The 13185-nt window shown below is 52.2% G+C and overlaps 1 protein-coding gene across 1 annotated transcript; it reads left to right on the top strand.

The window, feature by feature from the left end:
* The first annotated feature begins 7 nt into the window (after positions 1-7).
* Positions 8-12975, top strand: Rhod (ras homolog family member D). The gene is made up of 5 exons (XM_021656189.2): positions 8-228; positions 7230-7317; positions 7955-8064; positions 11900-12034; positions 12421-12975. Exons 1-5 carry the CDS (start codon positions 94-96, stop codon positions 12586-12588), a joined length of 636 nt encoding a protein of 211 aa, XP_021511864.1. The 5' UTR covers positions 8-93; the 3' UTR covers positions 12589-12975.
* Positions 12976-13185: the final 210 nt, after the last annotated feature.

Below are 13185 nucleotides of genomic sequence, written 5' to 3'. Positions count from 1 at the left end.
CATTCCTGTCCCGCCGGGCCAGCCCCGCGCCCGCCGCAGCCAGCTCGCCGCGCACCGCCCGCTGCTCGGCGCACCGCCGTCCGCCAGCCCGGGATGAGCGCGCCCCAGGCTGCGGGAGAGGAGGCGCCGAACAGCGGGCGCTCGGTGGTCAAGGTGGTCCTGGTGGGCGACGGAGGCTGCGGGAAGACGTCGCTGATGACGGTCTATGCCGATGGGGCCTTTCCAGACGTGAGTGCCCTCACCCTTGGCCTTGCAATGTCCCTGCTCTGGGACACCCCCAGTGTGCTGGTCTGCCTCTTAGAGACGCCTCGAAAGTACCCAGCTCCAGCCTCCTAGGGGGTTCCCAGCGGGGCCAGAGGGTCCAAGACAGAGTTTTTCAGAGTTAGCCAGTAGGATCGAAGAGAAAATTATGGCACTTAGGGGGAGGGGTATCACAGGGACTGAATTAGGCCACCTGGGGAAATAGCAAATCCTAAGAGAGTAGTTGGTGTCACCACTTGGCTAAGAGGGAATGAGGACTTTGGAGCTAGACTGGCAACGGTAAAATCAAGCCTTCGCCTCTTAGAGCTGTGTGCCTTTGGGTAAGTCCCTTACCCTCTCTGTGCCTGTGTCCTTAACTGTATGGTAAGATTCCCTGAGTCACAGAACAGCGAGATAAAGAAGTCAAGAGCTCAGCTCCAACTCTTCGAGCAAGAAGGGCTCACGGAAAGTTGATAAATGACGTCCGTTGGGAAACACCAGCTCTTCTCCAACCCTAGTCACTGTGGTGCCAATCCCGTGCTTCGCCTTAGGAAGACTGTGGAGCACAGGCCCTCCTCTGAAGATCCCTATTTCGCTTTATGGCTTGCTTTGACTCTTTGGACAGCTCAGTGCTGTACCCGGCGCAGCCTGGCTCTCTGGGCTCCTCCCGTGAGTCCTCCAGGACTAGCTGTTGGCTGTCCAGGCAGCTCAGCAGACCCCATGGCCAGGGCAGTGGCTGAGCCTTCTTTCTGTGGCCTCCCTGAGGAGTGGGAGTCCTGGGTGCCTGTGGGTTTGCCTTGAGCAGCCAGTCCTCTCCCTTTCCTCGCCCTACATCCGCTTGGGCTGTGCAGAGGTGGGCAGTCTGATGGAGGAGGCTGGAGAAGCTAGTCTGGCAAACAGGGCTCAGTCTTGCCACTCTAGACCAGTGAGCTACTGTTTTTTTACGTTTTTGTGAGATTTGGGGGTTTTGGTTTGTTTGGCTTTTTTTTTTTTTTTTGTACTTTCGTGGTTTCTGTTTTGTTTTTGAGACAGCGTATCACTATGGGGGACTTGCATGCTCAGTCCTCCTGTCTCACCCCAAGGGTTGTTGGAATTACGTGTGTGTGTGTGCCGCCATACCCAGCTCAGAGCCTTTGGTTTTGTGGTTTGCAAAGCTGACATCATGTCCCTTGACAGTTACACTCTCTTCTTTTTTTAAGTTGAGATATTTTCTAGGTCTTTAGGTACTGCTCATGGGGACCCGACCATCATGGGAGCCAGGAGATCAGAGAAGGGCATCTAAAGACAGAGGCGGGGGAGGGGGGAGAGGATGGAGAGGGTCAGCATTGTTGAACTGATTCAGAATTTCACATGGAAACATCTTTAAGCTTGTGAACTGTGAATGTTGCACAGGACACACTGGAGAGACAGAGGAGAGTGTGGTCACCAGGAGATGGACCGACCTTGTCCCTGGTCTTCCTTTGTCTGGGAGGTCCCTGGCAAGTTAGCAAGTTAGTTTTGTTTTTGAGACAAAGTCTGTGTAGTCTAGGTTCACCTGAAATCAGTGACCTTCCTGCCTCTGCTGCCGTGGTGCTGGGATTACAGGTAAGGCCACTATGAGAGACAAGCTTTCTCTGTGTAGCTCTGGCTGTCCTGGAACTTGATCTGTAGGCGAGGCTGGCCTCGAACTCAGAGATTCGCCTGCCTGTGCCTAGTTTGAAAAGTGTGTGCTGCTACTGCCTGGCTGGTTTGTTGAGAGAAGGTCCCGAGTAGCCCAGGCTGACCTCGGATGCCTTCTGATCTTGCCTCCACCTCCCAAGTGCTGTGATTGCAGGCAGAGCCTTTTGAGGAAAACCTGGAGTGGCTCTGATCTGGAGCTCAGGTCACCTTGCCCTCCCCAGGGCACTTTATGACCTCTTAAGTCACCCCCCCCCATCCCCTGCTGTCTGGTGACCCAGCCTCAGCCTCCTTTGCCTCAGGCGGCCCTAAAAGCCCAGGGAGGCAGCAGCCTGGAGCCGCAAGTTCCCTTTCCTTTCTGCCTGCAGCAAAGAGCAGAGAGGAGATAAAGAGGCTGGAGAAGGCTCTGTGATCCTCATTGTATCCCAACCTCAAGTTCAAGACAGAAGGGGCAAAACAGCTTATCCCCAGGAAGTCTCAGCTGGCAGCCGTTCTTAATGGCTTGCAAGACTGACTGGGCCACAAGGTGGGAGCGAGCCTCCAGACTGCAAAAGTAGCCAAATCCAAAGCCCTTCCCAGACCTCTCCAGTTTCCACAGGTATCCTACCTGGGGAAGCCTGTTCTCATTCTGTAATGGTTCCCTATCCCAACCTCAGGAGGGCAGGACCAGGGCTGAGTCATTTCTGTCCTGGGTCAACTCAAGCTAGGCCTTTGTCCCTTGCTGAGTAAAACTTAGCAGATAAGATTAGGCACTTCTGCCCGGGGGAGGGGGGGGGCATCAAATAACACCACAAAAAGTATAAAGTCATAAAGTCACATTCCGAAGTCAGAGGAGGCGTTAGTGACGCTTCTCAGTGAGGTAGGCAACACGGCCCCTTCCAGCTCACGTCAGGTCTGTCTGATGTCAGGACCAGGAACTGGTGACCTCAGAAGAGGCAGGTGGCTGGTGTGGCCCTTGAAGATGCACAGTGCCAGCTCTGCTTCTGCCTAGCTCAACAAGTCACTTCCCTCAGAACCTCTTGATGTCACTGAGGTCATGTGAGTCAAGAGAAGGGTTTGCACCGGTGGGCTGGTGGGCCAGGGCCATTTCCACCAGCATTTGTGAGGCACTGGCCTCTATCTCCCAAGGGCTTTGTCACAGGCCATCCTGAAGCCCAGATCAGATCAGAAGAGCCGCCCAACTGCTGACCACTCTGGGGTCTCTGACGCAGAGGTCAATGTCTCCACGCTGACGGGTCCTTGCTCTAGGGCGGAGGCCAGAGGCTGCAATTGTTGTCTTAGTTAGGGTTTTATTGCTCTGAAGAGACACCATGATCACGGCAACATTTTTTTGTTTTGTTTTGTTTTTAATTTTTGGTTTTTCAAGACAGTATTTCTTGGTGTCACCTCTGCTGGCCTGGAACCCACAGAGATCCGCCTGCCTCTGCATCTCTGAGTGCTGGGATTACAGGCATGCCCACCTTGCCCAGCATGAGGCTGGCAGTTCTACATCTGAACCGAAGGCAGCGGAAGGAGACTGTGCCGCACTGGGCTTAGCTTGAGTGTCGGAGACCTCAAAGCCCACCTCCATCCTGACACACTTCCTCCTATAAGACCACACCTCCTAACAGTGCCACTCCTTATGAAGCAAGCATTCAAACACATGACTCTGTGGGGGCCATACCTGTTCAAACCACCACAGCTGGAGATGGGAAAAGGGAATACCCAGAGGGATAGACAGCGTTTGTGTAGGCACTGCCAACCAGGTGAGCAGGGGCCAAGTCTTCCCTTTGCATTGTGAGGTGACGCTCTTTCTCTTAACCAGTGATAGTATAGGCCCCAAGGCCACACAGCCGGTGGCTCATTTGATCTCCAGCAGGTGCTAGCCTCACCATATCCTCCCCTCCCGCAGGAAAAGTGCCCAAGGGAAGAGTGATCTAAGGATGTACAGAGGAGTAGGAAGGCAGCCTGGGCCCCTGTCTGTTCTTATCAGTACAGGAGGGTCAGAATATCCATGCTGACTACTCCATCTTTCTCCGGCTGCCTACTTTTTGCCCTCTGCCGCATGGCTTCCCAGGAGCCCTAGAGAACGAACTGACCCATCTCTATGACTGCCCCTCCCAGCTGGCCAGGGCCTGACTCAGAAGACTGGCAGCCAGGCTGGTCATCAGAAGAGCAGGCATGAAGTCCACTGAGTCATATGCAGGTAGGAGCCCTGCCTAACGTGGGAAAGGAAGAGGCTAGGGGTCCCCACACTATGACCCTACAAGCCAGCCCTGGCCAAGTGATAGAAGCCCAAGTAGTGCAAAGTTCAGGAGGTTGAGCCTGGAATGGTGGCTCATGCCCGTCATCCTAGCACTCAGGAGGCCGGGGCAGGAAAACTGCAGTGAGTTCCAGGCCATCCTGAGCTACACAGTGAGAACCCATCTAACAAAGAATGAGGGGGCAGGGAGAGGGGGAGACAGCTCAGCAGGTAAAGGCACTCGCCACCAACTCTGACAACCTGAGTTCCATCCCCAGGACCCACACAGTAGGAGATCACAGACTACTGAGGGTTGTCCTCTGATCTCTACATGCGGTATGTGTGCTCCTCCCCTAATACATAAATTAATTAAAAAACAAACGGGGGTAGGGATGGAGCTCGGTTGGTAGAGTGCTCACCTCGCATACATAAAGTCCTGGGTTCAGTCCGCACCACGAGGAATGATGGTGCTTGTCTGTGTTCGAGGGACTTGGGTGGTGGGCGCAGAAGGATCATAAGCTCAAGGTATTCCTTGCCTGTGTGAGACCCTGGTTCAAATAATAAAACAGTAACAGAACCAGGAGGTTCAGGTTTGCTTGTTGCAGAAGGCTACAAATGTAGCAGTTTGGCAATTACCTGTGGCTCAGGCTCTATTCTGCAAAGGTTCCTAGCTTTTCACCTAGCTATCAAACCTGTCAGGTCCGCTCTTCAGCCACTGTAGAGAGGGTACACCTTCAAATCTGGGACACGAGCAGGTAGGTAGCTTTGGGAGGGGCAGGAATAAAGAAAGGGAGCCCCAGTTCCTCCTGAGTCAGAGAAGCCAGCCAGCCTCCAGCGGACAAGCCTGAGGTAGAATAAGGACCTGTGTTAGTTAGGGTTTCTATGGCTGCAATGAAACACAGTGACCAAAAAGCAAGCTGGAGAGAAAAGGGTTTGTTCGGCTTTACACTTCCATGTTGCTGTTCTTCAAAGGAAGTCAGGACAGGAACTCAAACAGGGCAGGATCCTGGAGGCAGAAGCTGATGCAGAGGCCATGGAGGGGCACAGTTTACTGGCTTTTTTCCGCTGGCTTGCTCAGCCTGCTTTCTCCTAGAATCCAGGACCACCAGCAATCACTAATTAAGAAAATGCCCTACAGCTGGATCTTATAGAGGCATTTTCTCAATTGAGGTTCCCTCCTTTCAGGTAACTCTAGTTTATGGTAACGTTGACATAAGACCAGCCGGCACAGGGACTGTGCCCTGGGTAACCCACTCTGGAGAGGCCACAACAGGGGTCTGTGTGGGAGGGGGTCAGGAGAGGCAGGCTGAGATGGAGGTGTGTGACAAGAAACTCTTCAGCTTTAAGAGACTTGAGAGGAGCCCCACCTGGTGATATATGTCCCTAATTCCAGTGCTCGGGAGGTGGAAGCTAGAGGGGTGTAAGCTCTAGCTGAGATTGGGCTGCACAGCAAAACCCCATCTCAAAAAGAAGCTCCCCCCCCCAAAAAAAAAGGCCAGTTGTGGTGGTGTGCGCCTTTAATCCCAGCACTCAGGAGGCAGAGGCGGGAAGATTTCTGTACGTTTTAGGCCAGTTTGTATGGCAAGTTCTAGACCAGTCGAGGACACACAATGAGACTGTGTCTCAAAAGCGCAAGAAAGGGGTCTGGAGAGATGGCCCAGTGCCTGACGCTGTTGCAGAAGATCTGCTTTCTCCTGACCTCACAGCGCACATTCATGCAGGCTAAGCACAGAAAAGAAAACCTTTTTTTAAAAGACAAAGAGGAGAGCCGGGCATGGTGGCACACTCTTATCCCAGCACTCAAGGCAGAGGCAGGCAGAGCTCTGTGAGTTCAAGGCCAGCCTGGTCTACAAAGGGAATACAGGACAGCCAGGGCTGTTACACAGAGAAACCCTGTCTCAACACCACCACCCCCAAGAAAAAAGACAAAAAGGAGCTGGGTATGTTAATCTGGCACTTGAGACAAAGGCAGGTGGATTTACGTAGTTCCAGGACAGCCAGGGCTTGTGTAGAGAACCTCCAATAGACAGACAGACAGATAATTTTTATAATCTGTTCTGTTGCTGTGAAGAGACACCATGACCAAGGCAACTCTCCCTGACTGTCCTGAAAGAAGTTCTGTAGACCAGGCTATCCTTGAACTCACAGAGAAGGGTGTGCACAACCACTGGGCTGACCAAGGCAACTTTTCTAAAGAGAAAGCGTTTAACTGGAGACTTGCTTACAGTTGCGGAGGTTAGTCCCTCACGCTGCTGGGGAGCACGGCTGCACAGACAGACATGGCGCTGGAGATGCAGCTGAGGGTTCTACATCCAGACCTGCAGACGGCAGGAAAGAGCAGGCCAGGTGGTACTTGTTTGTAGCTCCAGTACCCAGGAGGCTGCGGCAGGAGGATTGCCATGAATTCAGGTGTACTCTACGCTAGCAAGACCCCAACTCAAAGGAAAGAAAAGTCAGGAGTGGTAGGATATTACATACCTTTAGTCCTAACATGTAGGGGCTTGGAACGGAAAAATTGGGAATTCAAAACCGGGCTGGGTTTTATGAGAACCTATCTAAAATGGGGGGAGGAGTAATGGAGACCCCCAAAAACTGGCAGCCTGAGCTCCCTAAGACAGACTGAGTCGTCTTCAGTACAGGCTCCTCAGTGCCCAGAGCTAGGCCTGGAGAAAGTGCTAATGTTTGCTAGATGAATATGTGAATGAACAAGGGAAGAAGCAGGAGTGGGTAAGCCTTCCTAGGAAGAGAAGAAAAGCCAGGGGAGAGCTCAGAAGGCACCGGACAAAGCTAATGCCGGTAGCCAGCATGAGTGGATGCTTGTTTTGTACCAGGCTGTGCCCAGTGCTCTGGACCATTTCAGTGTCTTTCTACTGTAATGTTCTGACGTACTTTAGGGACTCCAGTCTTCCCTTTTATCAAGGAAAACACGGCCAGGGAGGATGGGGACCTTCCTGGTACCAGGAGTAATACCTTTCCCCAAGGCTGGTCACGATGACACTGGAGCCTTCTCAGAAACAACTACAGTGAGGGGTTGTGTGTAAGCATTTCTGGGGGTCTGGCTTGCCCCGGATCCCTCCAAAGCTTCCTTAACTCTGTCCTCTTTCTTCCTCAGAGGTACCACCCTACAGTGTTTGAGCGCTACAATATCAACGTACAGATGAAGGGTAAACCTGTGAGCCTCCAACTGTGGGACACAGCCGGTAGGTGTGGGGCGTTGGGAGGGGCAGGAAAGAGAGGAGGCACCCCAGTGGCTTCAGAAGGCCAGCTGGTCTTCAGGGGATAGGCGCTGGCAGCAAGAGGGGCCCTAGGAACCTCACTCAGCCTTCCACCTGCATGTGCCCACTTCCTCAACTCACGGCAGCCTCAAGAGACGGGCTGGTCCTGGCCCCCCAAGCTTTGTACCTGGAATTTAGCTTCTCTGGGACCTCCTGACCTTGGGCTGTGCCCTCCAGCCTCCTGGTCTGGATTCATGGGCTAGCTCAAAACTAAACTCAGGGAGACCCAGAAGCCTCCCTCCCCCCTATATTCACCCTGCTAAGACCCCTTTGTTGGGGTCACATCTGTCCTTGCCTTCGCTGCCCAAGCGAAAGGTGGTTTCCTAAACCTGGCCCCCGCCTCACACTCGCTCCTTGAAGAGGGTCTCCCGGTCATGGCTCCTCCAGGCTGAGGCTGCCACATCCGACAGGCAAGCCAAGAATGAGTCCCAGAGGGACGTCCACATGCAGCACAAAACCCATCCCCGCCCTCTGAAAGCCCAGGTCTGCTAAGGTGGCCTCCCTGGGGTTGGCTGACGCTGAGGGCAGGCTCCAGAGGCACTGACTGCTCTCCTTTACCTAGGGCAAGATGACTACGACCGCCTCCGGCCCTTGTTCTATCCTAAAGCCGATGTCTTGCTCCTCTGCTTCGATGTGACCAATCCAAACAGCTTTGACAACGTTGCCAACCGGGTAGGTGCTGGGGTGAGGGAGGCCACACTTCCACCTAGAGGCCACTGCTCGTCACTCTCTACCCATCAGCTGTCAGACCTTGGCAGGCCTGGGGACTGGACAGATGGCTCAGGGGCACACTGGGCTTGGCCATGGCCCTTTAGCCCCAGCACCTGGGAGGCAGAGGCATGTGTACTTCTGTGAGTCTGAAAGCAGCCTGATTGACATCGTGAGTTCCAGGCCCCTCAGGGATACACAATGAGATACTGTCAAAAAAGGAAGACAGAGAAAGAGTGAGCATGTAGTGTTTATGCAGACAACGGGCCCCCGGCATGTGTGTCAGAGAGCTCACGACCTGTAACTCCAGCTCCAGGGCTCTGACAGTGTTCTGGACTCTGCCTCCCCGGGGCACATACACATACACATACGTTACTTTTAAAAATAATAAAGGGGCTGAGGAGATGGCTCTGCGGTTAAGGGCACTGGCTGCTCTTGTAGAGGACCAAATCTGAGTTCCCAGCACCCAGGTGGTAGCTCTAGGGGATCAGACACCTTCTTCTGTTCTCCATGGGCGTCAGATCTGTATGTGGTACACACACACATACATGCAGGCAAACCACTCATACAAATAAAACAAACTAAAGTTTTTAAAATAAATGTATTTCTTTGTTTTTCTTTTTTTTTTTTTAAAGATGTATTTATTACTCATACAACATTCTGCCTGCACACCAGATCTCACTGTAGATGGTTGTGAGCCACCATGTGGTTGCTGGGAATTGAACTCAGGACCTCTGGAAGAGCAGCCAGAGCTCTTAACCTCTGAGCCATCTCTCCAGCCCCTTGTTTTTCTTTCTTTTGTTGTTTTGTTTTTGTTTTTAGGTTTTTTGTTCTGTTTGTTTTGTTTTGTTTTGTTTTTTGAGACGAGACAGGGTTTCTCTGTGTAGCCTTGGCTGTCCTGGTCTTGCTTTGTAGACCAGGCTGGCCTCGAACTCACAGAAATCCACCTGCCTCTGCCTTCCCAAGTGCTGGAATTACAGGTGTGTGCCATCATGCCCAGCTATAAATGTATTTCTTAAGTGCTATGGCCTGGAGATGACTCAGAGGTTAGGAGCACTGGTTGCTCTTCCAGGGCATCTGGTTCAACCGCCAGCACCTATATAGTGGTTTATAACTGTCTGTAACTCCTGTCCCAGGGACTCTGAGGCTCTCTTCTGGCCCTTACAGGCATAGCATGTATATATGCTGCACAGACAGAACATCTGCACACAGAAGAAAAATAAAAAAGTGCCAGACATGGTGGCGACATTCCTTTTAATCCCAGTGCCCAGGAGGCAGATCTACAGGAGTTTGAGGCCAGTCTGTTCTACATAGTGAGTTTCTGGCTAGCCACAGATTCATAGTGAAACCTTGTCTAAAAACATTAAAAAAAAAAAAAACAAAAACAAACAACAACAAAAAAAGCTTGGCAGGCTCTGCATGAGTCTGCATTTGATAGACACACAAGTGATGTGAGACCCAGAACAAGGCAACAGTTTGTTCGGGGTGACGGGGTCCGTTCTGACTCTTACTCCAGTGGCTCCTTGCCTGTCCTCAACTACAGGTAGAACACTTTTTACCCCCTTCTGACTCAACTGAGAATGCAAGGTGACTCAGACGCTATCTCCCTAGCCTGGGCCTGCTGGAGGTCATAAAGTCCAATTCCAGCAGCCTCAGCACCACCCTGTGTCTTCCATTGCTGCCAATCAGAGGCTTCTCATGATGCCCTAGAATGCAGAGGGCTTCCCAAGACTACCCTCAAAGATCAAAGAGGCAGTCCTTAGAGTTCCTCTGCCCAGCCGTGGCTCAGCGCTTGACTGGCTGCTTGCCAAGGCCTCCACACAAGCAATGCATTGCCAGGTTCCCTCAGGCAGTGACAGCATTAGGAAAGACAACAATAAGATATGGCAATTAAGAACTTGCCATGTTTCCAATAAAAGGGGAAAAAAGAACAGTACTCAAAAACAGGAAAAACAAACAAACAAAAAACTTGTCATGCCAGCATGGTAGCAATCCCAGCACTCAGGAAGGACAGGCAGGAGGATCTCTGTGAGTTCTCTTAAAGTGGCAACTCTGGGGTTGGAGCCCAGACATTCAGCTTCGTGCATTCTTCAGAGAGTGTGCTTGAGCATGCCTCTGGACCAGGCCTTGTTACTGGCTGGGGATGGGGAGGGACAGTGGTGCTTGTGATGCAATAGCAACTGTGGTTAGATTCAGAATCCTGTAAGGTAGAGCCCCGGTATTTGCTGATGGATTGCAGGTGGGTGAGAGAGAAGTTGGACCCGAGCAAGCAGAAGGCAGAGTCACTTCTTCCCCAGGGTGAGGAGCAGCCTTGGAGAGGGTGGAGTCGGGCCTATGGTAGCTGAGATCTGCAGGTCCTTTGGAGGGAGTGTGAGGCTGGCCTGGAGAAACCACTGAGGAGCCCTACCAGGTGTATAGCCAAGGGATGTGAGGAGGCCACCCAGAGAGCCAGACCAGCTAGTGAACAGGAGACCATAGGGGAAGGGAGGGGAGGGGAGGGACAGAGAGGGGAGAACTCAGAGAGCCGGAAGAGCAGGTCCTGGATCCAGTGCAGATTGCTCTAAAGGAAGTGATCCTGGTGCCTGGGTTCCCACGGGCTCAGCTGCCTCCCAGTTGGGTTCAGAGAAGCCCCCTGGCAGCCCCTTCCCTACACAGAATTGGTGGATAATGAGGTGTGGAGAGACTTGCTCTGGACCCATTTAGTTCCAGAAGCCAGAGAAGTTTTGAGACAGGATCTCTCTACCTAACCTTGCTATCCTGGAATTCAGTGTAGACCGGGCTAGCCTTGAACTCACAGAGATCCTCCTACTTCTGCCTCCTGGTATTAAAGGCCTGTGCTACCATATCTGCCTTACTTACTTTTAAATAAATGAGTATTTGGCTGGCCCACTTTGGAAAGTAGCCAAGAATCCCTTACCTTGAAGTTGGACTCCAGACCCCATCTACTGGGCTCAAATCCCTCCATTTCCAATTATGTGACCAAAGGGAAGTTATCAAACCCTCTGTGTCTTACTGACTGCATCTCTATAGTGAGCTTGGCTACAGAACCTGCTGGCAGGGCACAAGGGCTGGAGAGATGGCCAGTGGGTAAGAGCACTGGCTTCCCTTTAAAGGGTTTGATTTCTAGCACCATGTAGCAGCTCACAATGGCCTGTGACTCTAGCTTCAGAGCATCTGAGGCATCCTTTCACCTTCAAGGGAACCAGGCCCACAAGCTGAACAGATATGCATACTAAGAAAATGCCCATGCATACAGATTTTTTTTTTAGAAAAAAAAAAAAAGAAAATTATAGCTAGGCGTGGTGGCACACGCCTTTAATCCCAGCATTTGGGAGGCAGAGGCAGGCGGATCTCTTTGAGGCTGTCCTGATCTACACAGTGAGTGCCAGGACAGCCAAGGGTATGTAGAGAGACCTTATCTAAGAAAGAGAGAGAGAGAATAGAAAGAGGATTATTACATACACCTATGTTTCCTTGAGTTGCTGTCTTGGGCCTTGAACTCTCTGTGGCTGACGATCTTGGGCTTCTGGTATTCCTGTCTCTACTTCCCAAGTGCTGAGGTTACGGGTCCCGTTTATTCAAGCTATGGATCTAATCCAGAGCTGTGTGCATGCTAAGCGAACACTCCACCAACTGGGCTACACCCCGAGCCAGGGTGTGGAAATTTCAAAGGAGAACCTACACCGAGTACTGACTCCAGAACATTAGTTCTGCTCCTTGTCCTTGTTGGAGGTACACTGACAGGCCCACCTGAGGGTCAGAGCTCCCAGCGGCTCACACGAAGCCCTTCCCTCGGCAGTGGTACCCAGAGGTGACACACTTCTGCAAAGGAGTGCCCATTATCGTTGTGGGCTGCAAGACGGACCTGCGCAAGGACAAGGCGGTGGTGAACAATCTGCGGAAGAAAAGGCTGGAGCCGGTGACCTACCACAAGGTAGGAGGCTAGCCCTGGGGGAGGAGGGGGAGGCCTTGGGGGAGGGACCCTCAGGATACACTGGGTGGGTGGGTGGAGTTCTTGGAAGATGTCAGCAGTCAGGAAGGGCCAGCACTTGGAAGCAGAACCCAGAATACTCTAGGAGGTCCTGTGAGGAGGACGAATAGGGAATATGTACAGGACAAATTGGGCCCTCGACGTCCATGTTATTAGTCTTAGGCCCTTCTCTGCCTTCTCAGGTTAGTTGCCTACTGAGGCTACCCTAGAAAAGCCCCCCTTCCCACTGTTGTCCTCAAGACTCCTGGCATAGCCAAAAGGGCTGCAGGGAAATCAATTGTGTTTGCCGCTGCACCCCCAACTCAGTAGCTCCTAATGCTCCCTGGCAGGGTCAGGATATGGCAAGGTCTGTGAAAGCAGTGGCCTACCTTGAGTGTTCGGCTCGCCTCCATGACAACGTGGAAGCCGTCTTCCAGGAAGCAAGTGAAGTGGCTCTCGGCGGTCGAAGTGATAATTTCTGGCGGCGGATCACCCAGAATTTTTGCGTGGTCACCTGAGTGGTTTAGAACCCAGACTGCCTCCCACTTTCCTCAGCTGGAGAAAGACCCAGGAGCAGACCTTCTACTCTGTTGACTGGGCTGGACCTAGTCACCAAGCTGAGCTTACAGATGGTCTCCACTGAGGACTGGCCCCTGGACCTAAGAATCCTGTACTGAGGAAGAGGATTCCTAGACCCTTAGCTCTGGAACCATTATTAGACTCCCTGTGCCCAATCCTGGATATGTATCCTGTGCAGTCTTATTTGGCACCACCTTGCGGCTTCTGAGATGTACCTTCAGGACCTAGGTTTCTAGGGGCCATCCTACCTGGGCCAACACCCTGCCCTGCCCCCAGGTCATCTTATTCCCATTGATAAGTGTAACAACTAAAATGATATCACTTGTTGTTTGTGTCCTGACTCTTGCTTCAAAGGATCTTTACATGCAGCTAGATAGGGAAGTTCCCTGGGGTGGAACTGCTAGGGTCGCAACCTGACTCTAGACTTCAGTAAAGTTCTAGGACTCAATCCCCTCTTCTGAAATAGAGTCAATCAGGCCCGGCAGTGCTGGCACATGCCTTTAATCCCAGCACTCACAGGAGGAGTGTGTGAGTTC

The sequence above is a fragment of the Meriones unguiculatus genome, chromosome 1 (genome assembly GCF_030254825.1).
Source record: "Meriones unguiculatus strain TT.TT164.6M chromosome 1, Bangor_MerUng_6.1, whole genome shotgun sequence".
Lineage (NCBI taxonomy): Eukaryota > Metazoa > Chordata > Mammalia > Rodentia > Muridae > Meriones > Meriones unguiculatus.
The sequence above is the reverse complement of the archived record's forward strand: the minus strand, read 5'-3'. Positions and strand labels throughout refer to the sequence as shown.